The following is a 26,232-nucleotide window of genomic DNA, read 5'->3' as shown; positions in this document are numbered from 1 at the left end:
AAAGCACCATCTGAGCTCTCTACATACCAAACATCACGACGATCTGTCTTCCCCTTCCCAAGTTATTCATGTCCGAATGTCAAAACAAAAACACCTACTGCAGTACTTAACAAGCCGCTAGGGGGCCAAAATTTACAGAACTTACTTTCTGTGGTATGAACTATCTACCACACAAAAATCATGACCATAGCACTTTCAGAAAATATGCCCCTAAATTTTGAAGTTTTGCTGCAGTATCTTAGGTACCCGCTAGAAGGCCCATTATCGAACTTGACCTTCCTTTCTGTAAACCCTACCCATCCACTAAATATCATCCAGATCCATCAACAGCTTCTTGAGTTATGCTGGCGACATACAAATACACATCCACACAAAGCCCGCTGCAGTACCAACGGAAAATGCCAGGGGAATCATTTTTGAACTTGACCTCTGTGTCTATAACATCTACACACCTGCAAAAAAACATTAAGATCCATCAACGTTTCCGTCACTTTATTTGCCTTCATACAAACACAAAAAATGCAAAGTCCGCTGCAGTACCGTTGAAAAACGCAAAGTAAACCATTTTCGAGGCTGACCTTCCTTTGCACAACCACTACACACCTACCAAAAATCATAAAGATTCATTGAAGCTTTATTGAGTTATGCTCCTGAGATACATACAGACCCACCCAACAGATTTTTCAACCGAAAACATAATCTTCTCCGAGTACTCGGCGAAGATAATTAAGCAAGAACTGTAGTTGAACTAAATATTGATTGCTTAACATCAACAATTCTAAATATGTTTTTATGGGGCAATATGGATGACGTCATCAAGTTTTATTGCCCCTAGTGTTATTTTTTTTCTAAGAGAAAATACAATACTTTGGTACATACCAATGCAATGGAACTATGTTTTCTATGTGCATAATGATCAAAGTCACCCAAACGTACATTGGCAAATCCTGATATCTACTAATTGTAGTTATTTAAGATATTTTGTACCTAATTAAAGATATTTTTGCCTAATTAAGAAACTCATTAAGAAACCTTGATATAACAATTTATGAAGATGTCTGGAATGTTACAAGGTTCAGTAGCTGCATATTCGGAAGACGTAACTCGAATTTGACCTCCCTTCTGTGAGTGCAAGACCCTGGACGTCCGGACTTTGCAATGATAGCTTCTAGAGCGTTAACTTTCTTCTTATAACTCAGGTTTCTTGTCAGGAAGGCACACCTGAAACAGCTGCTGGTAACGACGGAGGAACGCACCTGAAAACAAACAAACAAATAGTCGATAAGATGGTTGTTCATATGTTAGCTACACATTATTCCTGCAGTCTTTTATTTTCAAAGAAATGGATATCGTCATTAGAAACGTTATAGGGGCTTTTTTCTAAAGGCCCAGTAACACATATATGGCCGAATATGGCCTCCCGAAAATTAGCCAACCAAGGTTAGCGGCAGGTCGGAAGCAATCTGATCAGTTTTAGGCCACGCCTATCTTTTTGCACCAACCATGTCCTAACCATTTCCCAACCACTAAATGACTTACCCCCAACCGAGTCCCGAATGCTTTCTAACCTATTCCCGACCTCTAGCCGCAGACAGCCGAATCTCCGAAAATAATTTCATCAGGTGGTAGGACATAGGATATTTGGAGTTTCTTTTATTCGAATCTCTCCTGACTGATTCCCAACTGATTGCCAATCCTCTCACGAATCAAAATTGGCCCAATCAGCGATTTTTAAAAGGGTTGATTCTGGTTTTTAATCATGATAATCCATTCTTCTATGTGGTTAACATCACCGAGAGATCAAATTCGGATCACGGTTAACCCAAAGAAATGTCAATATGGGGAACTCATACGGACTTGAATATACGCACTCGTGTGTATGTGGACCCCCTCTGAAAAGGTTAGCACCCAGGCTAAGTCCACCTACCATAGACCCTCTCCAGTGCTAAGTCCACCTACCGTAGACCCTCCCCAGTGCTAAGTCCACCTACCGTAGACCCTCTCCAGTGCTAAGTCCACCTACCGTAGGCCGTCTCCAGTGCTAAGTCCACCTACCGTAGACCCTCTCCAATGCTAGGTCCACCTACCATAGACCGTCTCCAGTGCTAAGTCCACCTACCGTAGACCCTCTCCAGTGCTATGTCCACCTACCGTAGACCGTCTCCAGTGCTAAGTCCACCTACCGTAGACCCTCTCCAATGCTAGGTCCACCTACCGTAGACCCTCTTCAGTGCTAAGTCCACCTACCGTAGACCGTCTCCAGTGCTAAGTCCACCTACCGTAGACCCTCTCCAATGCTAGGTCCACCTACCGTAGACCCTCTTCAGTGCTAAGTCCACCTACCGTAGACCCTCTCCAGTGCTAAGCCCACCTACCGTAGACCCTCGCCACCTACCCTAGACCCTCTCCAGTGCTAAGTCCACCTACCGTAGACCCTCTCCAGTACTAAGTCCACCTACCGTAGACCCTCTCCAGCGCTAAGTCCACCTATCGTAGACCCTCTCCAGTGCTAAGTCCACCTACCGTAGACCCTCTCCAGTGCTATGTCCATCTACCGTAGACCCTCTCCAGTGCTAAGTCCACCTACCGTAGACCCTCTTCAGTGCTAAGTTCACCTACCGTAGACCCTCTCCAGTGCAAAGTCCACCTACCGTAGACCCTCTCCAGTGCTAAGTCCACCTACCGTAGACCCTCTCCAGTGCTAAGTCCACCTACCGTAGACCCTCTTCAGTGCTAAGCCCACCTACCGTAGACCCTCTCCAGTGCTAAGCCCACCTACCGTAGACCCTCTCCAGTGCCGCCGGCTTGTCCGTCCGCCTGACGCAGAGGAAGTAGAAGGGCAGGCCGGTGAGAGACAGGGCGATGCCGATGAGCGGGTTGTACGGGTTGGTGTAAAACTGCATCACCACCAGGAACACGCAGGCCAGGAAGAACAGGATCGGGAAGATCAGCGGCGTCTGAAATGAACAAAAAAGGTAGGAAAGAGAAGTCTCATATAGCCTTTTCGAGGCCGTAGGTGGGTTGCCATCCACTGTGTCTAGGGCACAGTATTGGAAGGCGGAACCCAACCCTCTCCTTCCACTGCCTTTTGTCTGCCAAGCTGACGTCATGTACCAATTTGTACCGTGTAAAGTGTTTTCCCAACGACACAGCATCGGTGGCATATGAGGGATCAACACCCTCCATCAACGGTCTTAAAAAAACTATTCAACTGTTACATTGACTGGCTTGTACCGTATGATGTAGATTTCTCAAGGTGACTTTGGGGACATATCAGAAATTTGGAACAATTCTCATTCATCGTACAATACAGTATAAAGCTTCCAACGACACTTACCAACAGAGTTGCTAAGATAACTAGAAATTTCAACTGCACAGTGTCGGAAGCCCTACATTTCAACTTGTTGTTGGATGTGCAACTGTCATTTGGAAGAGCATGATTTTGATAACCTAGTAGTGCGTTTCCCCGAAGGACAGTCTTTCAAACAACTGGATAAAAAATACGTCTCAAGCAACTGGATGAATAGTTTGAAACGGTCAGACGTTTACAAATTTTCCATAAAACCGGTTTCCAAACTTTTATCCAGTGACTTGCGTTAGCTGTCTTTTGGCGTATCTTATTAACACGATGTCTAACCTTCATCGATGTAGTAGCGCGTTTGTTGAATCAAGGTCTTAATATTATATCATATCCTGAAGTAACCATCCTCCCAGCAGACCCGATATGTTCGTTACCTCCCATAGCGGCCCTGCCCTTCCGAGCCCCTGAACACGCTTCTGGCGACGTCACCACCAAACAGCTTTCAGCCAATCAGAGGGTTTGCTAAAGCTCATCTCGGGCAAAGCCGCAAAGGACGCCGGGAATCTATCAGCTAACCAGCTTACGTCTTCCATCGCTACTTAATTTTTCATGAGCAACTAACGACTGTTTGTGCCAAATAAGGCTAGCTCATTGAGCAACTGTCAGTGACGCCCCCAGAAGCCAAAATCTCCGTTCAAAAGATCAGGGCTGAGACCGTTTGCCGAATATTTCCCCAGCGGGTTTCAGCGCTGATGAAGGTGGAAGTGACTAGCTATAAGAGTTTATTAACGGCTTGACCTTGAATGGCCTCGGGAGATCTGGCTTCCTCCACCGCAGGATGAGGAGAGAGGCCACGGCGGCCCCCACGCCGGTCCACCGGATGAAGGCGTAGTACGTGATCAGTGTGTACAGATCACCGAACAGGAGGATGATCAACGCAAGAAGACCCTGAAAATGGCAAACGTGAAACGACAATGTATATCTCGATCCGCTTTATCTTACTAGTAATCTACGAGGGTAAGTCAGAAAGAAATACCATTAATATCATAGGAGGTACATTTTTGATGAGATGGGTTGAAATTCGGACACATATCTTTTTGAGATGGAAATGTCTCAATTTGTTATTCAATGTTTTTAGCATAAGAGTTGATTGCAAGATATCCAAATGAATATATGTGCCAAATGTCAACTCGTTTATACAAAAATGAACCTGCATCTCTTTCTGACTCACACTCGTGTTCCTCCACTGGTGTGTTGTGCTGAAGGGCGGGTACACCAGCTATCAAATACAGATACAGATACACTGGTTGTTACGAGAAATATGCTACAGGCGGCTACAACAGTTTAACTGCGCCATGCAACCCCCCTTGTTCTCTTCGAAAAATACGCGTGCAACGAACATTGTACCTCCGAATTGATATCAAAACAGGATATTACGTCACCTACATTAGCCAGTAACGCCGGAAGTGGCGTCAGTCTGGAGACGTGGATCATGGAGATGAAGACTGGCAGGTGACCTTCACGACCTCCTACATAGTACATTCTACATAACAGAAACATCGCAGGGTCTTACAACATTCCATCTTACTTCAGTATGATATTTTTGACGACAAAACACACAAAGCGGTATACCCACGATCAGCTTAAGGCGTCTTTTTGTTACCAGGCCCCGGGTTGATTTTAACTCCAAGTTGAATATAGAAGATGGAGGCCCGGGGCACGGCCAAAAATAGCCCCAGTGTGTCCTGCGGGGCCACGTAAGGATTACGCCCGAAAGTGCAAAACAAAACAGCCCGTTAACTACCGGCGGGGCCCCTTTTTCAGTTGTGACCGAAGCATTAAACAGCAATATAACATCAATGCAAGAGAAGTACCTTCAACATCACACTCACCTGGCTGACTGGAAAATGGTCGAATTGAGAGTACCAAATGTGGACATGGCGACGAACACCGGGATGCACCAGGCCATGACTCCCAGCATCCTCCGAGCGAACTCCTAGGTGTGAGAAAGAGTTTGGTCGTATTCAAATTATACAAATTATTTCAAACGCACCATTCAACATTGATAGGAACAAACGGAGTTATAAGGTATTTCAGCTTAGAGGAGCGAAAGTTGCCATCGAAGCCGGTATATCTATGCTGTACTGTGATACAGGCTTATAAGTAGGAGCACCAACCGCAGCCTCGTTTTGGTGCACGGTCCGCGGAAACTCAAAATGGCCGCCATTAATTAGCAAGAGGTCTATAATTTACACCCTTCAACACGTACCACTGCCACGGCGTCCACCGCCAGTATCTCCCCGCTGGTCAGCACGGTGTAGTAGGAGACGTTCGTCAGCATGTAGATCAGCATCACCAGACCCAGCCCGCCAAAAATCGCCCGCGGCATGTTTCTGTGGGAAGGGTAAAAAACGTCATTTGATTTTCAACTACATGCGTTTTGAAGCTGTTGCATCTTTTTAACAAAGTGGCCATTTCACTACTTTGCATTCTTCATGGAAATTGCTCTGCTAGCAGCAATTATCGTCATGACTGCCACGTGCGATGAGAGAGACCCGTCATGATTCAAATGAGAGGCCCAAACCTACTCCACTTACTCTCTGCCCCAAAAGCTATGTACCACTGAAAAATCACGACCACAGCATGTAGCACGTCCAGGACACGAGATAGATGTCAAAACCGATGCAGTACCGTAGAAAGCCACAGGGGACCCATTATCGAACTTGACCTACGTCTTCCCGACCCTTACCCACTTACGAAATATCATAAGGATCCATCCACAGCTTCTCGAGTTATTTCTCCACAAACACACATATACATGTACACACACACACACACACACACACACACACACACACACACACACACACACACACACACACAGACACACACACACACACACACACACAAACAGCACCAAAACATAGCCTTCTTGGCGAAGGTAATAATTTAAATGATTCACCTGACTGGATCTTTTAGCTCCTCTGTCACAAAGTTAAGGCCATCCCTATAGATGAGATAAATCATGAAAGTTTATATATGAATCAACTGAATAACTTGCTGCAATTCCCTTGTCATGTATTTCAAGAAGTTAAAACACTCTACGTATCATACTCAAGCAAAAACCCTCATGTAAGGATATGTTTTAGACTACCTTACATTTATTTTATTATCTACATTCCTCTTGCACTCCCCTCTCATCCAGAGGTTCTTACTCCATCATTTATCTAAAGGTCTTCTCGCTGACCTTCTGAGTCATTCGTCTGTTTTCTGATTCAAACTTATTGAGGCAAATTTATTTCCAATATCACAACCAATCTCGATCAATTTCAATCGAACAGAGAAACATAGAACATAGATAGTTTAGAAACGTACCATCCAGAGTACGCGTACAGTCCTGAATACAGCGCCTGCGCGATACCTCCCACGGTAGTCACACCAGCGAACGTGTCCTGCCAATTTTCCGTCTTCCCTGTTCGTTAAAAAGAAAGAAGAAAAAAAAATTATATTGATTTGATAAGTAGTAGTGAAACGTAGTAGTGAGCTCATTTCCAACACTCGCTAGACACAGGAGAAATTCCCAAAGACTGGAGGGAAGCAAATATATGTGCCATTTTTAAAAAGGGAGATAGAGCGATCCCCAGCAACTACAGACCTGTTTCATTGACCTGTATATCCTGCAAACTACTTGAACACATTATCCACAGCCATGTCATGAAGTACTTAGAAAGTTACAACATTTTGACGGACTATCAACATGGATTCAGAGCAAAGCGATCCACAGAAACACAGCTTATATTAACAGTTCACGACATAGCGGGTGCACTGAACAGTAAAAAACAGGTGGATCTAGCAATACTTGATTTTACTAAAGCCTTCGATAAAGTCCCACATAGTAGACTCATCTCAAAACTGGAGTACTATGGAATTCAAGGCACTACACTAAACTGGTTAAAGGCTTTCTTGACCGATAGGGGACGGTTGTGGTAGAAGGGAAGGCCTCAGCTCCAGTTAGAGTTGCGTTAGGCGTCCCTCAAGGAACTGTTTTGGGACCATTACTCTTTCTCTTGTACATAAATGACTTGCCAGACCAGCTTGATTCAAATGTGAGGTTATTTGCCGACGACTGCCTGTTATATATAGAGTTATCTACACAGAATGATTCACAACTCCTGCAAGCAGATCTGAACGCCCTCGAGGAATGGCAAAGCAAATGGCTTATGCAGTTTAATCCGGAAAAATGCTACATCATGCACAAACAAACAAACGGAACCCAGTTGTAACCACCTACCAGTTCTGTGGACAGGCTCTAGCAACAACAAAAAGCCACCCATACCTAGGCGTTACATTAACAACTGGACTGAAGTGGGGTACCCATATTAATAAAGTAACAACTAAGGCTAAGCAGACATTGGGAGTGATCAAACGTAATTTGTGGGCATGCCCAGCAAAGGTAAAATCACTTGCATACACGTCTCTAGTAAGACCAAACCTTGAATATGCTGCAACAGTATGGGATCCATACACAAAGAAAGACAAGGATAAACTGGAGAGGGTGCAGAACCAAGCTGCCAGGTTCTGCATGAACAACTATGACAGGGGTGCTAGTGTCACTAAAATGAAAGCAGATCTACAGTGGAAGTCACTTGAAGACAGACGAAAAATATCCAGGATTTACATGATGTACAAAATGACTAATAAACTTGTGGATGTACCGACTGATAATTATCTAATACCAGCCCAGAAAAGGACAAGAAATAGTCATGCCTTTAAGTACCAGAGTTATAAACCAAGGATTGATGTGTTCAAAAATTCGTTTTTCCCGAGAACCATAGTAGAATGGAACTCGTAGGCATCAGATGCTGTAGGAACACCTTCACTAAATAGCTTCAAAGAACGATTGCAGTCAGATGAGTAAAAGTTAGGTTTGACAGGCCGTTCAGTGTAATATAACCAGCTGCTGCCGCGCCGCGTGCCTGCGAAGCTGGTGTGTTACGCCTAATGGCGGTTATACCGGCTATACAGATACAGATACAGATAAAGATGGTGTCACCGCAAAGGTCAGACTCGCTGGGGGGGGGGGGGGGCTGATTCGCGATTTTCAACATATGGGCAAGGTTCTCATGCCGGGAAGATCGTGTCTCTGCCCTCTAGAAGGCGCAGACACGATATTCCCAGCATAAGAACCTGGTCCATATGTTAAGAATTGCGAATCCCGGTCCGAACATAGCCAAAATATTCTCTCCAAGCAGAGGTTTGTCTCCGGCTATCTGTACATGTGGACGTTTTAGGCGTTCTTGTCGGGCTTCCTATTCCGTTTTCTTAATGTCGCCAAGCCAAACGACATAAAGAAAACGTAAGAAAATAGACAAAAAAGTTAACGTCTCTTAGTGTCAAATGTGCAGATGTTTTGCACATTGGCGCACCAAATCCATGTGTGTTTTTGGTACACATTTTGTGACAGGTTAGCTGAAGTTGCTCAGTGGGCGTCACTCCACTGTCATGGCCAAAATTGAAAGTTAGAAAGTTCCACAAAAACGCCTAAAAACGTCCCAAAATAGCCAGATCCTAACCTCTGCTTGGAGAGTACCCAAAATAAACACCAGAGCTCCAAGAAGGCCTCAAAAGAGACTACAACTCACCCGTGCCTAGCGAATAGAATCCTGCCACTATGATGATGACCAGTGCGAACAGCTTGGTGATGGTGAACAGGTCGACAACTCGGGTCCCCCAGCGAACCTTGGCACAGTTGATGAAGATCAGAATACCTGGGTGGAAACGTGGAGAAGGGAATAGATTATGCTCACTCTATTTTTGCCTTAGAAAAAACATGTATTCGTGTATAGCTTCTAGTTAGAGGCGTAACTTTTTTCTAAAGTAGGTATAGATTATTTCTATCTTATCACTTAATTCCAAATGAAGGTTTTGAGATTTTTCTTTACCGTTATGTGCATTTCACCAAGGAGGTTTAAGACAGTCTTTGATTTCACCAAGGGTCACGACCAAGTCTCTAGTGTTACGTATGCCATTGCCTTTTTCGAGCCTATTTCTAGTTCGTTCACTGAAATACCACATTGTTTTCTTACCAACAAAGTGCGAAGCAATTTCGGAATTTCCTGTTAGTGTTGGTATTGCACCCCTGTAGTTAAATGGACTACTCCAAACAGATATCCATCCACCTACGCAGCTAGAATAACTCTAGCATGCGCACATCAGGCGGTCTCTACTGTCGGTTTTGTACCACTCACATCGGGAAGGTCACCAAATCATTTTGATAAGTGTGACGGGTTCTTTAACGTGCTCGAGGTGTGGCTCTCTTCGAACACGGGACCTCCATTTGATCCTTGTACTCAGAGGAAGACGACACGACAACACTCAGGTAAGGGTTCAACATCGCGCCTGTCATCTTTGTATTATTCCCAGAGTTTCTACCAGGTTGTGACTCTGTAGTGCTTTCTTAATATTCTCGATCATGCTCTATTGAGAAGTTATTGTTTTGCCATTTGGTCGACGTTTTTACCTGAGTTCTAATATAATCTTGCTATACGTAGTTACAAGTTCTGATGACTTAAAACCTCAAGGGTTGACTATGACATACTTGACATTTTGTCTGTGAGCAATTTTGAGAGCAAAGCTGACGTTTAGAAGCAATGGGAAAGGATCAGTCAAAATACCTGTTGCCCCATCTCAGTGGAACACATTGTTTTTTCAATGATTGTATTGTGTTGTATTATAGCGTAGAAAGCCAGATGGTACAAATGACACTATGAACGTACTGTTCGCGGTGGTTTCATGTTCGCGGTTTTCGCGGTGTACTCTTCAACGCAAACTTAAAAGCACCGCGAAAAGGTTTGCCCGTCGAACTCCTTGTACATGACTACGTACTACCGTACATTGTACAGTATCACGAGGCACCTGTTATATATGGTGAATATGCGCGAATACTAACAAGGCACAACTGAACATAGACCTGATCTTCAAACATCAAATACATATTTATCAAGAATGCACTCTGATCAATGAGTCGTTATTTACTGAGAGTACTCACTAGCCAAAAATATGCGACCAAACGGGGTGATACGGAAAATGGCAATATTCAATTTATTAATGTTTGTTGACATTTCTCGCGCGCGCTTTCCATAGTACTAGTATTCTACTTTATTTTTTTGTTCCATGAATGTGCAATGTTTGTTCAGAACATGTTTTGAACTGTACTGTAGTATTATAATTTATCTACAAATACTGCACATTACCATATGTACGGTAGGAAGAGACCGGAAAAATTTATGATCAGGACGTCTATCGTACCCTTGCCGAGTAGGCATAAAGTTGTGCACTTAGAAATTGGACATGGAAGAACTCGACATATTTTGGAACCTTACAGAAAATCTAACATTGAATAGAATCGTAATCAATTAGTAAGGTTATACAACCTCTTTTCCTATATCATCAATGGCAGGAATGTTTTGTTTTCTCTCGAATCTTATGTCTCTTATCTTCCAGACACAAGTCATTAAACGCTACGGTCAATTGATACAATGTGCAAATATATCTACTTTAATTTGTTGAAAGTGAGCTAAGGACACAGACAAAAGACAAAGAAAACAAAGGCTTTTTCCATATCTTGCGTCTCATCGACACTGGGTCATTAATCACCATGGTAACTGGACAAAAGGTTGTGCCAGTTTTCGATTTAAAGCGCTATAGGCTCTTCTTATATCATAGGAACACAGACTCCTGGAAAAAAAGAAAGGCTCTTCCAAATCTTACATTTTACATCTTACAAACACGGGTCATTAACCACCATGGTAAATGGATAAAACGTTGTGACAATATTTGATTAAACACTAGACTCTGCTTCTATATTTTAAGCACGCAGGCTTTAGGAAAAACCCAGGCTTTTTTCCAAACCTTACATCTCACAGATGCGGGTCATTGACCACCATGGTAAATTGACAAAAGGTTGCGACAACTGTTGATTAAGCACTAGGCTCTACTTTTATATCATAAGCACACAGGCTTTGGGGAAAAAACGAAGGTCTTTTCCAAATCCTACATCTTTCATCTAATAGGCACGGGTTATCAACCACCATGGTAAATTGACAATAGTTTGTGACAATATTGGATTAAGCAATAGAGTTGGCGTCTTGGAGTGAATAGACTAAATCCGACCAAACAAGAGCAAAACTGCAATGTTCTAGGTGGGTTTTTTTGTTGTTACGTAGTTTGGAGAAGAGAGATGAGCACTATGCTGGACGTCGTGACGGCTGCCCGTCAGTATGCCGACCTCCCGACATGTCTGGTGGCTACATGTGTGATTCTGCTGACATATCTGTATCTCCAGCGGTCCAGGAACCTACCACCCGGACCCAGGGGCTGGCCGATTGTTGGAAACATTCCCATGGTAGCTAAGGTGAGCACGAAACGCACCACTTTTCTTCTTGTACTATAATTGTCTATGGTACATTCTATTAGCACAAATACAATAATATAAAGACCAACAACTTGAATCTTTTCTACGATATGTTTATGTAGCGCTACAGTCACACGGTAGAACGGCTTTTAACGGTGGTTTTAAGTTCGTGGTAAAGAGTTAGCGAGCATAAAACCACTGCAAACATTTCTGCACTTGTATCTGCATTCTGGATGGTTGTCCATCGTAGAACATCTTCTGGCCAAACAAAATCAAGAACTGATCAGAAAAACAAACACAAGAAACTTGTCCACAGAAATATCCAACATAAGACTAAAATGGCTGGGCCATGTTCAACGGAAACCAGGTCACCGGATAGTCAAAGTTGCCATGAGCTGAACCTAGAAAAATATTAGATAAAAGGAAACGAGGACGCCCCATAACTACCCGCCGAGGTACCGCCACTGTGACTAGAGATCTGGAGTCCTAGAAGGGATGGAAATCGCCTGGGATGCATCTAAGTACGTCCTTAACAATGAGCAAACCACAGTGGGGGAAACTGATCACAGTCTTCATAATGTCCCACACGGAATAAAGACGAAGTATGTAAGTAAATAAAGTACACTTTTTTCGCGACACCTCAGAGGCGAGCCTAATGGCGTATTGTGTGCAGTCTGCAAGAAATATACGAATTGTACAGGAATGTATCCACATGAATTTCAGTCCACAGGACGATATCTCAAGGATGCCTGGACGGATTGTTTTCATATTTGGTAGGTGAGTTGAGGTCTTGGTGAGACCTCGAAAGTGAGCAACTGATTTAATCTATGCAAATGAGGTCACGTGATCTATGAGTTGTAAAAACGAAAACACTATCAGAGACCGCCGTCGCAACGGCAACGTCTTTTCACGTTGCTAATCTTGTTTCTCTCGGTTTATGTCTAGTCCGCCTTTCTTCCCGCCACTTTAATGGAGCTGTCCAAACAGTATGGTGACGTCATGACCATCTACAACTGCCGGTCTCCTTACATCATCCTGACTGGGTACGAGACGATTCGGACCGCCCTGGTCAAGAGAGCTGAAGATTTCTCCAGTCGCGTTTTCAATGCAGGAGTCGCAGAAGTGCGAAGGGATGTCAGGACAGATGAAGGTAACTCCTCTTATCTTATCCCCTCTCTGTCTAGACTCATCCATTTCTGAGCACGCGTTTCTAAGGCCACTTTTCCGTATGACAAGTCTTGTGTCTTCTGCAGTGGGTAAGTTGTCCTTAAATGACTGTTCTATTATGACTGGTTTATTGAATTGAACTCTCTGCACAGCCCACAAGGGCTGAATTGCGAAATTCCGCACATAATATCCAATACATAATAAAAACAAAAACAAATCATCAATACATTAAAATCATCACTATACATAAAATTTTGTTAATACACTTTGTTGTTCAAGAGTTTGACAATGTATAGCAGGGGAATGTTGGCATACCGCTTGGTACGTGTTGGTATGAGGTCAAGTTTACTTTTCTGTCTTGTTGCCCTCTTTGTTACTTCGCCCCTTCGGTTTGGCAACCAATGATTGTAAAGGTTTGAGTTGGAGTTAGAGAAGCTTAAAGATAGAAAACAAAGTCAGTGACCAGGCATTTTTGTATTGGAAACAATATCAAATTTATCATACATGTCGCACAGTGGAAGATGAAGTACATTTTATTTCAAATTGCCCCTTCTGCGACCATCAAAGAAAAGAGCTGTTTAAAGAGGCCACCAAATTCCATCCGAATTTCCCCATGTTTACAGACCCAATGAAAACTACTCTCCTGTTAACATCACCAAACCCACACATTACAGAAAAAAAATTAGATCATTTGTCTTCCACTGTCTCGGAAAAAGAAGTCAAACCCAATAAGTGAGAATTTAGTGTCAATATTTAGACTAGAATAGTCACCTGCTATATTGCTACCCATTGTCTGCCCGTCCTTTCATGTTACATGTCCTTGCAATTAGCCTCCGGGAAAGAACGTGCAATAGACTTATCATTAAAATGTCATCAAACCATCCTTTAGTTGCAGGTTTCTTGTTGTCCCCCTACGGACCACGCTGGAAACTGCAGCGCAAATTCGCACTCATGACTCTTCGGGACTTCGGCGTCGGTAAGCGGAGTCTGGAGGGCAAGGTCAACGAGGAAGCCAGCGCGCTGGTTCAGGAAGTTCTATCACAAAACGGACAACCGTTCGATATAAACATCTTGATGCAAACCGGTGTGTGCAACATCATTTGCTCGATTGTGTTTGGGGACCGTTTCGAATACGACGACCCTGATTTGCTGCGCCTGCTTAGCGTGTTGAACGTTGCGGTTGAAGCAAAGCCCGATATCACCGATCTGCTAACAAAGATCGTCCCTGTGTTGCGACCCCTCATCCTCAGCGAAACGTCAAAGGAAGGTAGAGGAGTGAAAATGTTTCAGGCTCTCCAAGAGTTCTGCGGTGAACAGATAGAGAAGCACAGGCTAACCTTTGACCCGAACGACATACGGGACTTTATCGACGCCTTTCTCCTTGAGCAGCAGCGGGCTCAGGACGAACAAGCTCGGGACAACTTCTCCGACAAGCAACTTCAGGAGGTGCGTTTAACTTGAAATGTAAAGGAATGATGAACAAATGGATTATCATTTCGATAGATCAACTAACTAAGTTCCACGACCTCATACCTTCGCCAAATGATGTTCACCTTTTTGGGTAGTATAGTCCTGAATAATTTGATTCTGCAGAGGTCTGGATACTCTTTGAGTGACATATAATACATGTTTTTCATTGATTATGCAAATAAGGTCTGCATTGGCAAACATTATTCCAGTTGGTCATCCTCTCTACCCAAGTAACAGAAGTTGTTAAAAGTATGAATGTTTTATCTTAGCAAAGAAGGCCATTGAAGCATTTCCTCATAGATAATGTAAATGAGGCCCTCATTTGCATGGTTTATGTCTAATAACGTCCCCATTCACTAACCTTCCAAATGCGGCAAGAACGAAATTCCCGTCTTTTACCACAATTTAATCATGGTATATCCTAATCAATTATTCAAATTAGTTCTTCATTTGCATAATTGATATATATATCGATTAACCTCTCTTACTCAGTCATACATTTCATATGTTTGAGAGTCGTATCATGGGATGCAGCAAATTCATCAACTTTCCTAATTATTCAAATTAGACCTTTATTTGCCCAATTAACACATGATTATGTAAATTATCGGCAACATCGGAATTTTTCTGCTGAATTTCTGCAGTAAGTAGAGTTCAGGGGCACAAAATCTGATCATTTTTCGAATTATCACAACCTATAGCAAGACACCGAATATCAAACCCATTCATCAATCCGCTTTTTAGTTATCTTGGTGACCAACAGTCACAGACACAGTCAGACACACACACACACACACACATACATACATACATACATACAGACAGACAGGCACACAAATGCTGCCCAATTTAACCCTCCAGGCGAAGGTAAAAAAACAGTGGCAGAAACTAAAGAACGTTTTCCATCCCAGATGCTGATCGACTTTTTCCTGGCCGGCACTGAGACCACGGCCAACGCCATTCGCTGGGCCCTGCTGTTCATGATGGTCAACCCGGGAATCAAGGAAAAGGCAAGTTTCCTATATCTACAAAACCCACAAGTTTCCTAAATCTACAGAACCCAAAAATACTAGAAAAAGTGGGACTTTTCGTCTTCCACTGCTTCCAAAAAAGAAGTCAACCCCAGCTAGTTTAGATAACAGGGGGTGCCCAACCATCGGACGTTCTTTTACGCGCTGGAACTCACGGCGCTCCATTGCTGGTTGCCAGAGAGTGGTCAGGTTTTAATGAATGAATTTTGAACACATTTATCTAAAGACCATACTTGGACAAGAAATGTATTAATACTGTTCATGGGCCCTTCATGCTCCGCGTTACATGCGGAAGACGCTGTGAGACATTTTCACGAATGTACCTTCTGATTTAGTGCTACGCCAGATAGTGTGCCTAACTTAGTACACTTTGGTAATTTTGCTCTCTTCGGAAGTTGGTGATGAAGTTAGGGAAATGTAAGTAAGGCTTGAAGTCTGCTATATTCTAGCTTTCTTTTGACCGGAACATTTTGACTGTGTGCACTTCTAACGTCATGTGAGAAGGGCTATATCTAGCGCATCCCAGCTCATGTTCCCACGGGAAATAGGCTACTACGCGGCCCGACGTACGTATTGAATGCGGCCCGACTTACGAAATCATTACGAAAAAACGACACCGCTTACATCAACAATACTCCGTCTACTTATTGGGAAACATCTTCGCCATCTCTGTATTCAGTTTCCTTTTCATAGACGGTACCAATCACATGTTAGAGCGTAACAAAACTGTGCGTTGAATCGTTCCGCCACCATCGCGGCCCCCAAAAAATGGCGGGAAAACAACGTCGTCAGACGACAGCAATGTTTACGTTGTTTTTCTTTGGTCGGTTTTCTTCTCAACAAACACTTAAAGACCCGATTTTAAGTGTTTTATGAAATTATTTTTCTTATGTGTATGATAGCTGTGTGACTTATGTATCTGCTTGGCACAGGTCGTATATTTAGGTGCCGGGCCGTCTAGCTACGCAGTGACCCTCTACTCAGCGTTGCCATCATTATTGTCAAAATACTACTTTTCGACAAAACAAGAAATGAATATGTACACATATGTTTTGAATGTAAATGACAATTATGTGCATGAACTTGGGTTATTTACCTTCCTTATCAGCATAGTCATTGGACACAAACACGGCGTACTTATGCAAAATAAGATCAGTAAAAAATCTGTGCGATGTTCGGGCGCGTGCGATGTTAGGGCGGCCCCCGTTATAGCCAACAATTGTATTCAGTAGCCTATTGTTACAACAAAGTCAGATACATCTTTCTGACGCATGTATGTTTTTCCCTATGTTTTTACCATGTACTTGCAATTAGCCCACGGGCATGAACTTGCAATTAACTTCTTTCAGTATATCTTTTAGCAACTTCAAAACGTTGGTAACATATCATTCAACTTGACTCAGTTACTCTAGTAAAGGGCAGGGGCATATCATGTCCCCGTGGCGCAAGCGGTAACGCAGCCCCGCTGCTTCGCCATCTGGATCAAATTCCGTGGATCCTGGGGCGCGAGTGCGATCCTAGGGCCGGCTTAGCTCGGGCATGTTGTAAGGGATTGCATTCGTCATTTCGGATGGTGACGTAAAGCTGGCGGCCCCGTCTATGAGGGAGATTCAGACGTAAGCCTCAAGCGTCAAACCTCTGCATGTAAAAGAACCCAACACACTTATCGAGAAGAGTAGGGGTGAACCGTTGTGATTGGCCAAAAACGCGAGCCGTGGCGAAGCCGCAGTGCACTACCACTAGCTACTTGAAAAAGCGTCATGCTTCACCTCAATTGAGGATGACTGCTTTACTACTTGACTAGGGGCATACTAAAACCGTTGAAGTACCGTAACACGCCACTAGAGGCCACAAAATCTAATCATTTCGAGGTATCAGCAAGGCCAGCTTCATGCGCATATCAAAACAATCCATCCAAGCCTTCTCGAGTTACGCTGTTCATCCACATTCATTCAAACATGCAAACGCTACCATCATTCTGATGAAGACTTTTGAATAAAAGGTCGAAACCGGTAAATCGTTGTTGTCTAAGCCGTCATCCTTCTGACACCCAACCGACTATGCAAACGCTACCAAGAACATATCCTTCTTGGCTAAGGTAATCTACATCTACATATCATACCCCCAAATAGCCCCTTCAGGGGCAAAGTAGGGGGGGAGTTGAGGTCCCGGGCTAAGGCGGGCAGGCCTCCAGCCTGGCACGGAACGACTCAACGGTGGGAGCCGTCGCAACCGTGCCAGGCAGGGTGTTTCACTGAGGGATGGTACGGGGAAAGAAAGAGTGTTTATATGCGTCGGTTCTAGCGTGGATGGTGTGAAACTTGAGGTCGTGGCTCCTCCGGGTGCGCCCCTGGGCTGGTTTCAGCAAACTGTAAGTGTCTATATTAATGTGGTTATTAACAAGTTTGTAGAAGAAGGTGAGATGGGCGTTCCTCCTCCTTTTAGAGAGAAGCCGATAATAATAGCCGATGTGACCACAGGTTCATCAGGAGATAGACTCGGCGCTGGGGCAGAGCATACCGTCCTACGCACAGCGGAGCCTGCTGCCCTACACAACAGCGACCCTAGCGGAAGTCCAGCGAATGAAACCCATCGGACCCCTCAATTTGCCCCGTGCAGCGTCCAGGGACACTACCCTCTATGGCTACAACATCCCCAAGGACGCCAGGATTCTTGTAAGGAAAACAACGCTTACAATGATTTCTTCCTTCTATACATACACTAGCTGATTCACCTATTCATATCTGTATTTGTCGTTAATCCATTCATATATCAATCTATATCTTCCTGTATCTGTCAGTCCCTCTCCATTCCTATCAGTCTTCCTATTTCTCTGTCAATCAATCTGTCCGTCTGTCTGTCTAACAGGGCAGACATCACAGTTATCGCTTCACACAGAATGTATGATGGCAACCACTCGTATTATCTTTATTCGTATTCAGATACATAGTACAGATACATAGTACAGATACATAGTACAGATACATAGTACAGATACATAGTACAGATACATAGTACAGATACATAGTACAGATACAAATACAGATCGAGTATGGTGACCGTGTCAATTGACACGGTAACCTTCGCCTAAATTTGTTCAAGGTGGATAGCAGGTTGCGAATCTGAGACCCACACACTTTGGGCATCCGCCATCTCCAGCGGCACCAATTCGAGGGAGACACACAGAATAACATGCTAAATTACACTAAAACTAGAGTTCCACGACCTCATACCTTCGCCGACTAATGTAACCCTTTTTAAGTGGCATATCATGAATGTTTTCCATTTATAATGCAAAGAAAGACTTCATCTGCATGACTTACGTCATTTGATCAACTTATTTACGCAAATAACACAAGTTGTTCAAAGTATGAAAGTCTTACCTTAAGTTTGCAAACAATAATCGAAGCAGGCCTGGCAAAGAAGGCTCTTGTCGACAGATTTCAATTATGCAAATGAATACATACTGGACCTCTCACTGGACCCGCGGCACGCTGGCGGCATCATTGCGTCCTAAACTTTTTATATGTTACTAGGGCCCTTGAATTTATAATGAGAACATCATTCAAAATGTACATGTATGACCAAAAAGACAACAAAACACACAAAGCTTAAAAAGATTCTTTTTTTGTCGATGCAATTAGTTGAGTGCTTTGTTAATTCGATCGCCCGCAGCGACGCCGCCAGCGTGCCACGGGTCCAGTTAGAGGGGGGCTTTAACTGTCACGTTTGCTCTACAGGTCAACCTGTTGTCCGTGCACATGGACCCTCAACTGTTCCCAGAGCCAGACAAGTTCCAACCCGAACGTTTCCTGGATCCGGACGGAAACTTCGTCCAACACGAGGCGCTCATCCCGTTTGGCATCGGTGAGTCACAGCGCAGGGATTTTCTATCCATCTATCTACCACTACGTTTTGATTAATTGTTTCATGGCTGATACCCATGCTCGCGTTGTTTTTCTACTGTGCTATATGCTACGGTCACATTTGCACCGGTGCCCGTAAGGGGTGTAGCCCCGGCCGGGCCTCAAAGCCGGAAATTTGTCCCAGTGGGCTGTCGCGGTGTTCTCACGATTAGCTTGCGGCGCCTATTTGTTACCGGGTCCAGGATTGATCTTAAGTCTGAGTTTTTTTTGTTTTTTTTAAATTTATTTATTTTTTATTTTTTATTTTTTTATTGGTTTTTCATAATAACATAACAAAACATAATAAGGAAACCATCCAGCAAAAACTGATCGTGTACAGATATGAAATCATAAAAAGAAACAATAACAAAGGTGTAGTTATCAATACAACTAACAAGTCCGAGTTTAAAAAAAAAATTCGTTGCATGATCCAGGATTGAATTCAAGTCCGCGTTAAAGTCACCCCGGGACCCGGGCGTGCCCCAAAATGGCCCGTTAGCCGCAGGGTGTCCCACGGTGCCACGTAATGGTCACGGCCGAAAGTGCCAAACAGCCCCTTAAGCTTTCTCCTGTAGGGACCTACGCAATACTAGTGTCGTTGGTGCATGTAGATCCAAAACAGGTCGGACAGATCTAGAATTGAACGATAAACATAGCTCAGTCAGTCAGTCAGTCTCTCCCATAGCTAAGTCAGCCGTCGGGGCAGCATAGCTCTCGAGCTCAGTGAAAGCTCTCCACTGCTGGCGGTCTTCCGCCAGTCTGGTCATCTGGTTAGCTGAATGACCGGTCCACTCCTTTAGATCTGTGATCCACGACCGACGGGGACGTCCCCGCGGCTGCACACCCTCTGCTTTTCCCTTAAGGGTTGTGTGTGCAAGAGTGCCTTTCGCCCTAGACTGTAGACACATGCCCGAACCACTGCAGTTTTTTTCCTTTTTTTTGAGTCGCTCAGCTCTGTTTAAGATTATGTGACGTCACAGGATGAAGTCATTACAATGCTGTTCGCCAGTCTTGTTAAGTAGCCCTTTCCCCTCCTTTTCTTCTTCTTCTTTAGGCTACCGGGTATGTCTTGGTGAACAGCTGGCAAAGATGGAGCTCTTCATGTTGTTCGTCTCCTTGATGCAGCGCTTCACCTTCCATCTGCCAGAGGGCGCACCTGAGCCTTCCATGTTGGGATGCTATGATTACGGTAGTTTTGTCAATCCGCCTTTCCCCTTTGAATTATGCGCCCTTCCACGGAAATAATTTCAACAGAAATGTTAATGAATCCAGGCAGCATAAAAACAAGCCATTGACCACCATTTACAAAACATGATTACGACAACTTATGGGTGTGGAGTATGGGTATTTTCTTATAGACCGGTCCAAAAAAAACGGTCCAGAAAAAATCAGTGGACCGGCCTATGGACCGATTAGAAAATTCACAGTACCAGGCTACCAGCAGGCGGTCGCACATAACCGGTCACATAGCAGATTTAACGAGTCGTGGTTTCCTTTTGCGAAGCTGTTAATCATATGTAGATGAGTCAACAGACGGTGAGTGCACATTAGTGTGCACCGAGAATAATCACATTATTCTAATATACAATTTGAACATGATTTGTAGGACTCACATAGACCTTAACTTGTGTCTCGCTCTCCAAAATATGATGTACTGCGACACTACTTTAATCAGGTACAGGTACAGGTCCGGACCTGGACCTGACCCTCTGGACCTGGACCTGGACCGGACATGAATTTTCTGTACCGGTACCCACCCCTAGTGTGGAGCGAATCTGTTGTGAAAATCATGACTTTCAAGTAGTTGGATCAAACAAACGAATTAAACAACAAGTAGAATCGGTTTGTTAGCTTTATGATGATTATCAATATAAAGCAAACCCATCTATTCTGCCCGTTGTTTAATTCGTTTGTTTGATCCTAAATCAATTGCTCTTACGCTTGTAACACACACACACACACACACACACACCACACACACACACACACACGCACACAAACGCTGTACAAAACATTACCTCCTCGCCGTAGGTAATTATTTCTATCTTGTCACTAAATTCCAAATGAACGTTTTGAGATTTTCCTTCACCGTTGTGTGCATTTCAATTCAGGAAGCGTCATGTTTCTAATGTTACGTATTCCATTGGATTTTCCAGCCTATATCTAGTTCTTCCATTGAAATATTACATTTTGTTCTTAGCAACATTGGTAGTATTAATTACTGTTTACGAAAATTCGCTTTTTGTGTGTTTTCTTTAACCTGAAGTCCAGCCTTTTTAGCTTTGGTCCACTCATAACGTCGCTACCCGCGCCGGCCATGTTGGGAGCGAACGAAAGCTAACAAGGCTGGCCTCCAGGCTACGCTTTCTTGCCACAGCCCCTACTAGCTATCCTGAGATGACCCCCTGTTCCTTTGACCCGCCAGACATGTCACAGATGTCCGCTGGCGGAAACTTTCTGCTGTTCTTTGCAATGCCAACAAGATTGGCAACATAAAAAGATGTTGCCATGGCGATGGTGGTCTCATTTGTGTCTAATATAGAGGTCATATTTACTTAACTTCCAAATGGTGCAAAAATGAAATCCCCATCATTTACCACTATAGATTTATAGTATTTTGTCATTAATTATGCAAATTAAGTATAATTAATGACAAAATTTTTTTGTCATTAATTTGCATAATTGATATCTATCGATATTTATCTTTTTCTCAGTTACATATGTCATGTGTTTGAGAGTCCTATAATAGAATGCAGCTGATTTACTAACTGTCCTCATTAATTATGCAAATAGGATATTGATTTGCATAATTGGCAGATGATTATGTAAATCATCACTTAAGCTATCTACACACCAAAAATTATGCTGATCCGTCATCCCCTTCTTGCCTTATTCTCTTTCAAAGTTTGAGTCAAAATCAGCTCCTGCAATTAAAAAAAGCCGCTAGGGGGCCAAATCTACAGGACATATTTTCCTAACAAAGAGCTATCCACCACTTAAAAATCATGACTATAGCATGTTCAGAAGACGAGATTTGAAAAGTGAAAGTTCCCCTCCAGTACCATAGAAAGTCGCTAGGGGGCCCAAAATCCAATCATTACAAGGTCTCCCACAGACCTACCCACCTACAAAATATGAAGACAATACATCCAGGCATTCTTGAGTTATCGTCCCATGGACTTTCACATTCCTGTACAATTCCTAGAATTCTTGCAATCTGCACACAATATAGTAAAAATTTGGCTCGCCCCTGAGGCGTCGCCAAAATGTTCTTGGCGAGGTGCGAACGGGGAGAGAAACCATCTGGTCGGCTTTAGGGGCAGGATGTTTTAGCTCTGCACAAGAAAAACAAAACAATTCTGTGCAGTCCTCCCCGGAGATAAAAGCCCCTTAGGACGATTTCATAATCATTTCCCTGATATCGTGATACCTGAGCCTTTACCAGGCTCCGCGGGTGGCTGGAAAAATAGCAGAAATTGGCCAGGTAGAGTGAATCCCTTAGCATACTATTCACTCTATCTGGCCAATTCCAACCATTTTTCCAGCAATCTGCGGAGCCTGGTAGAGGCTAACCAAGGAGGTTAAACCTCCTTGGGCTAACTAAGCCTCTGAAGTGCACATGATTCCACCAAAGATTTGTATCAAACTTCTAGCCATCTACAAAGGTTTTGACAATTGGCCCAAAAGTGATCTGGTCAAGACGGGCTGAATGACCTACATTTCAGATTTTCCCACGTTTTTTCGTAACCGCGTTGTCAACCCTCCTGCTGGTAAGTCAACAGTGAGTCTGGAAAATGTTACGGCTTTGGGGGTTTCTGGTTCCAATAACAGTCGAGCTAAAATTCGAAGACAATCCTTCGGCTGGGTCATAGACAAATAATATATCGACATATATTTGTCCTTTCAAAATGAGTATATAAGAACCAAACTTACTGAGACATAGTGCAGCAATGATGGTCTTCAGTCTCTGTGGTGCCTCGCAGTTTGGGAAGAACGGCTGTGCTACGTACGAAGCAAACGTCAGTGCAGAGATGGCCTCCGATGTCGGATTCCTGATCAAAAACTCCACCCAGAGAAACAAAAAGGCGGGCAGTTCCCCGAACCCTTCTAGGATGTAGGCGTACCCCGCTCCGGACTTGGGTATAGAGAAGCCCAGCTCGAGGTAGCAGAGAGACCCGGCGATGGAGAAGACGCCACAGCCCGCCCAGACCATCAGCGACACCCCGATAGAACCGCTCCCGGCCAGTACACCCTTGGGCGAGATGAAGATCCCACCGCCGATGATCCCGCCGACGATCATACAGATCCCGTTGAAGAGCGTGATCTTCCTTTTAAGAGCCACCGTCTTCTTCTCGCCATCTTCGTCCATCGTGTTGTTTCCGTCTGGTTATAGGTGTACGCCTAAAATGTTCTCCAATGACACCGCTCGACCCCCTCGACCCTAATAGCCTGGGGATCAGACCACCGCGCTACAGACGTTAATCCTTCGGCCTAGGAAGCAAACTGTCCCGCCTTCAAAGGTAGCACACGGCCGCTAATTATCTCTCGCGCGGTGCGATAGATAGTAGAGATCGGGTGCCAAATACAAAGACCGCTTTGGACGTATTCCGGTACATATACGGTATATATGTACAGACACTCCCACCGAGGCCTGCAGCCTATGGGCTAAGCTTGTTCTGTAGCGTGCGAAGGCTCTCTCCTGACCTCTTGTTGTGAGTCTTGTCAAACTCGTTTTGTGAGACGCTGAAAATGAGCAGGGGACGGATCAAGAACAGTGAGGGGTGGGTGGTTGATTGTGAGAATGATTCACGTGAAATCTTTCGTTTGTACGAATTGTTCCCTTTTTTCAAGGGTATTATTTGATTGTTGTTTTGGTCAACATTTCGTGTTCTTTTGTTTACTGATTCAATGTTGCGAGAATTACTTTGACTCAATGGACGAAAATCTGCTATTTCAAATGCTTATATGTATTCTAAGCTTGAAAGTTCAATTGTGTTCGTAGAAGTTATTCTGAAAATTTTTGTGTTAGAAATTTGTCAGAAATTACAGTTAAAACGTGTTCCAGCCATACATGTTTTCATTGCGTACTGTTTTTTTCTCTCTCTCGTCTATGTACGGTAACTAACCATCAACCCCGTGTAGCTCTTAATCGGATGGTCCCTTGAAGCTCTCTGTACGTTCGTATCAGTTCGACAAAGCTTCCGGCAGGTAATTTGAGAGTAAACCAAAGGCCAGTGTTATCTTTGATCCTTTCCTCGGTCCTTCGTTGCAGCAAACCCTGGATTCTGCCCTTCCCAGTCAGTCAACGGGCTTGTTCTTTGGTCACAAGTTCGCCTTGCACCTAGCCTGGATACCAGACCTTTCGCGCGATGCGATGATAATCCCTTTTGGGCGGGGAAGACGTAGTAAGTAGGGATAGAGTTGGCACCCGGGAGCGCTTGGCAGCCGAACCCTGTTTCTATCGCCCCGCGCGAGAGATAATTAGTGGGCCGTGTGCTATCTGTGGCGGCGGCGCGAGTTGCTTCCCCGGCCGACGGATTAGCGCCAGGAGCGCGGTGGTCTGGCACCCAGGCTACCTTGCACCAGGTTTGCTCCGAACTTTTACACAATCGTTATGTCTCTTAAGCCACCACGTTCAAAGCTGTCTATACATGCATACCTGTATCCTTCATACGACGGTCTTGTCTTCATTACTAGCTGATGCATGTCACTGTAATGCTCGAAGTACTTTACATGACTTACACCAAGGACATTATATAGGATGTCCTTGCTTACACCATAGCCAAGTCCAACTGTTAGCCGCTAAAAGCCCCTGTCACACATAGCCAAACAGGCCAAGTGGGGAGGTAGTGAGATAGCAAGACCAGCTGATAGCTTGACAGCTTTCTGTGTTGGTAGAAATCTGATTCTGAAACAAATTTTAACTATCATTTCCAACACAAAAATTGGACTTACCCAAATATAGACGGGGGGCGCCACAGACTTTCTGCAGCGTATGACCCACTGCTCACCGAGTCACATGCCCTATCTGCATAACGTGACGTCATCTCAGCGGTGGGTTGCTCATTCCTTGGCAAAAACTGGTGTTGTACAGTCGAAAATTTGGGTAAGTCCAATTTTTATGTCGGAAATTACAATTAAAACTTATTTCAAAAAGGTCAGCTGTTGTTAGGAGCTAGTTTTCGAGGTTGCCTAATAGTTTTTAAAAGTGGTCCGCGCGACTGACTATGAATTGTGACAAATCAAACTCATCAAAGTCGTACTTTTCTATATGACAATACTGATTGTGATACGTGGATTGACAATGCCAAAAGTTACTCAGTTATTACTCCGTGAAGGAGGGACACCTCCTGAAGGAGTATTGAAAATATAGTTGTGCGCACGTTCGCAGCTAGAACTCACGATCCCGTTGTCGCATTGGTATGCAACTTTGCATATCGTCTACTAGGTTGCGCGTGATGATGCACGTTGTCTTTTTGTTTACACCGTAACTGCTTTTGAATATCGTTAATGTAATATTCTAAATGCACCCCTATTTTGACGGCCATGTGGAACAGGCCGGTTATCCCGTACACGCTTTGTGGGTTTCCGGTCGTGAGTTTTGTGCTAAGCAGATATTGGGTGATGTGTTGCGTCATTTCCTGTGATCGTTGTGTACGTCGTCAGCTGTTTTCACGACGGATGGCCAGGGAAGTCGGTACTGGGCAATTTTATTGATAGACAGTGTAAGATTTAAAAAAAAAAATTATTGATTTTTCATATAACAAACAGAAAACAACAGAAAAACAAGCTGTATGGCACATAAGCCAAATAAACAAGCACTAAAGAACGTATACACCATAATCGGTACAAAAACCCCTATAAGGTAAATAAACAATATCTTTATCTTAACAAAAACTTTTGAATCAAACCAGAATTAATAAGGTAACAAATTAAGCAAGGAAA

At 43.8% G+C, this 26,232-nt stretch overlaps 2 protein-coding genes across 2 annotated transcripts; one reads left to right on the top strand and one right to left on the bottom strand.

Moving 5' to 3' along the window:
- Window positions 1-477: 477 nt before the first annotated feature.
- On the bottom strand, window positions 478-24,423 carry LOC136437883 (Y+L amino acid transporter 2-like). Its single transcript, XM_066432453.1, has 10 exons — window positions 23,221-24,423; window positions 8,944-9,069; window positions 6,677-6,773; window positions 6,264-6,308; window positions 5,571-5,694; window positions 5,194-5,297; window positions 4,748-4,844; window positions 4,100-4,249; window positions 2,780-2,957; window positions 478-1,256 (listed from the first exon to the last, which is right to left on the bottom strand). Exons 1-10 carry the CDS (start codon window positions 23,654-23,656, stop codon window positions 1,189-1,191), a joined length of 1,425 nt encoding a protein of 474 aa, XP_066288550.1. The 5' UTR covers window positions 23,657-24,423; the 3' UTR covers window positions 478-1,188.
- On the top strand, window positions 11,550-20,615 carry LOC136438264 (cytochrome P450 2D4-like). The gene is made up of 7 exons (XM_066433027.1): window positions 11,550-11,714; window positions 12,660-12,864; window positions 13,777-14,327; window positions 15,263-15,361; window positions 17,863-18,057; window positions 19,123-19,249; window positions 20,342-20,615. Exons 1-7 carry the CDS (start codon window positions 11,550-11,552, stop codon window positions 20,530-20,532), a joined length of 1,533 nt encoding a protein of 510 aa, XP_066289124.1. The 3' UTR covers window positions 20,533-20,615.
- Window positions 24,424-26,232: the final 1,809 nt, after the last annotated feature.

This window comes from Branchiostoma lanceolatum, chromosome 7, assembly GCF_035083965.1.
Source record: "Branchiostoma lanceolatum isolate klBraLanc5 chromosome 7, klBraLanc5.hap2, whole genome shotgun sequence".
Taxonomy (NCBI): domain Eukaryota; kingdom Metazoa; phylum Chordata; class Leptocardii; order Amphioxiformes; family Branchiostomatidae; genus Branchiostoma; species Branchiostoma lanceolatum.
This window is presented reverse-complemented; position numbering and strand designations above follow the sequence as displayed.

Bases quoted from the DNA above. Each gene is read 5' to 3' on its own strand.
- LOC136438264 (XM_066433027.1), top strand. From the start codon at position 11,550: ATGCTGGACGTCGTGACGGCTGCCCGTCAGTATGCCGACCTCCCGACA. The intron at 11,715-12,659 runs GTGAGCACGAAA...GTTTATGTCTAG, and splicing joins ACATTCCCATGGTAGCTAAG to TCCGCCTTTCTTCCCGCCAC. The intron at 12,865-13,776 runs GTAACTCCTCTT...CTTTAGTTGCAG, and splicing joins GGATGTCAGGACAGATGAAG to GTTTCTTGTTGTCCCCCTAC.
- LOC136437883 (XM_066432453.1), bottom strand. From the start codon at position 23,656: ATGGACGAAGATGGCGAGAAGAAGACGGTGGCTCTTAAAAGGAAGATC. The intron at 5,695-6,263 runs GTGAATCATTTA...CCCTTCCCACAG, and splicing joins GAGCTAAAAGATCCAGTCAG to AAACATGCCGCGGGCGATTT. The intron at 2,958-4,099 runs GTCAAGCCGTTA...TGTTCATTTCAG, and splicing joins ATCTCCCGAGGCCATTCAAG to ACGCCGCTGATCTTCCCGAT.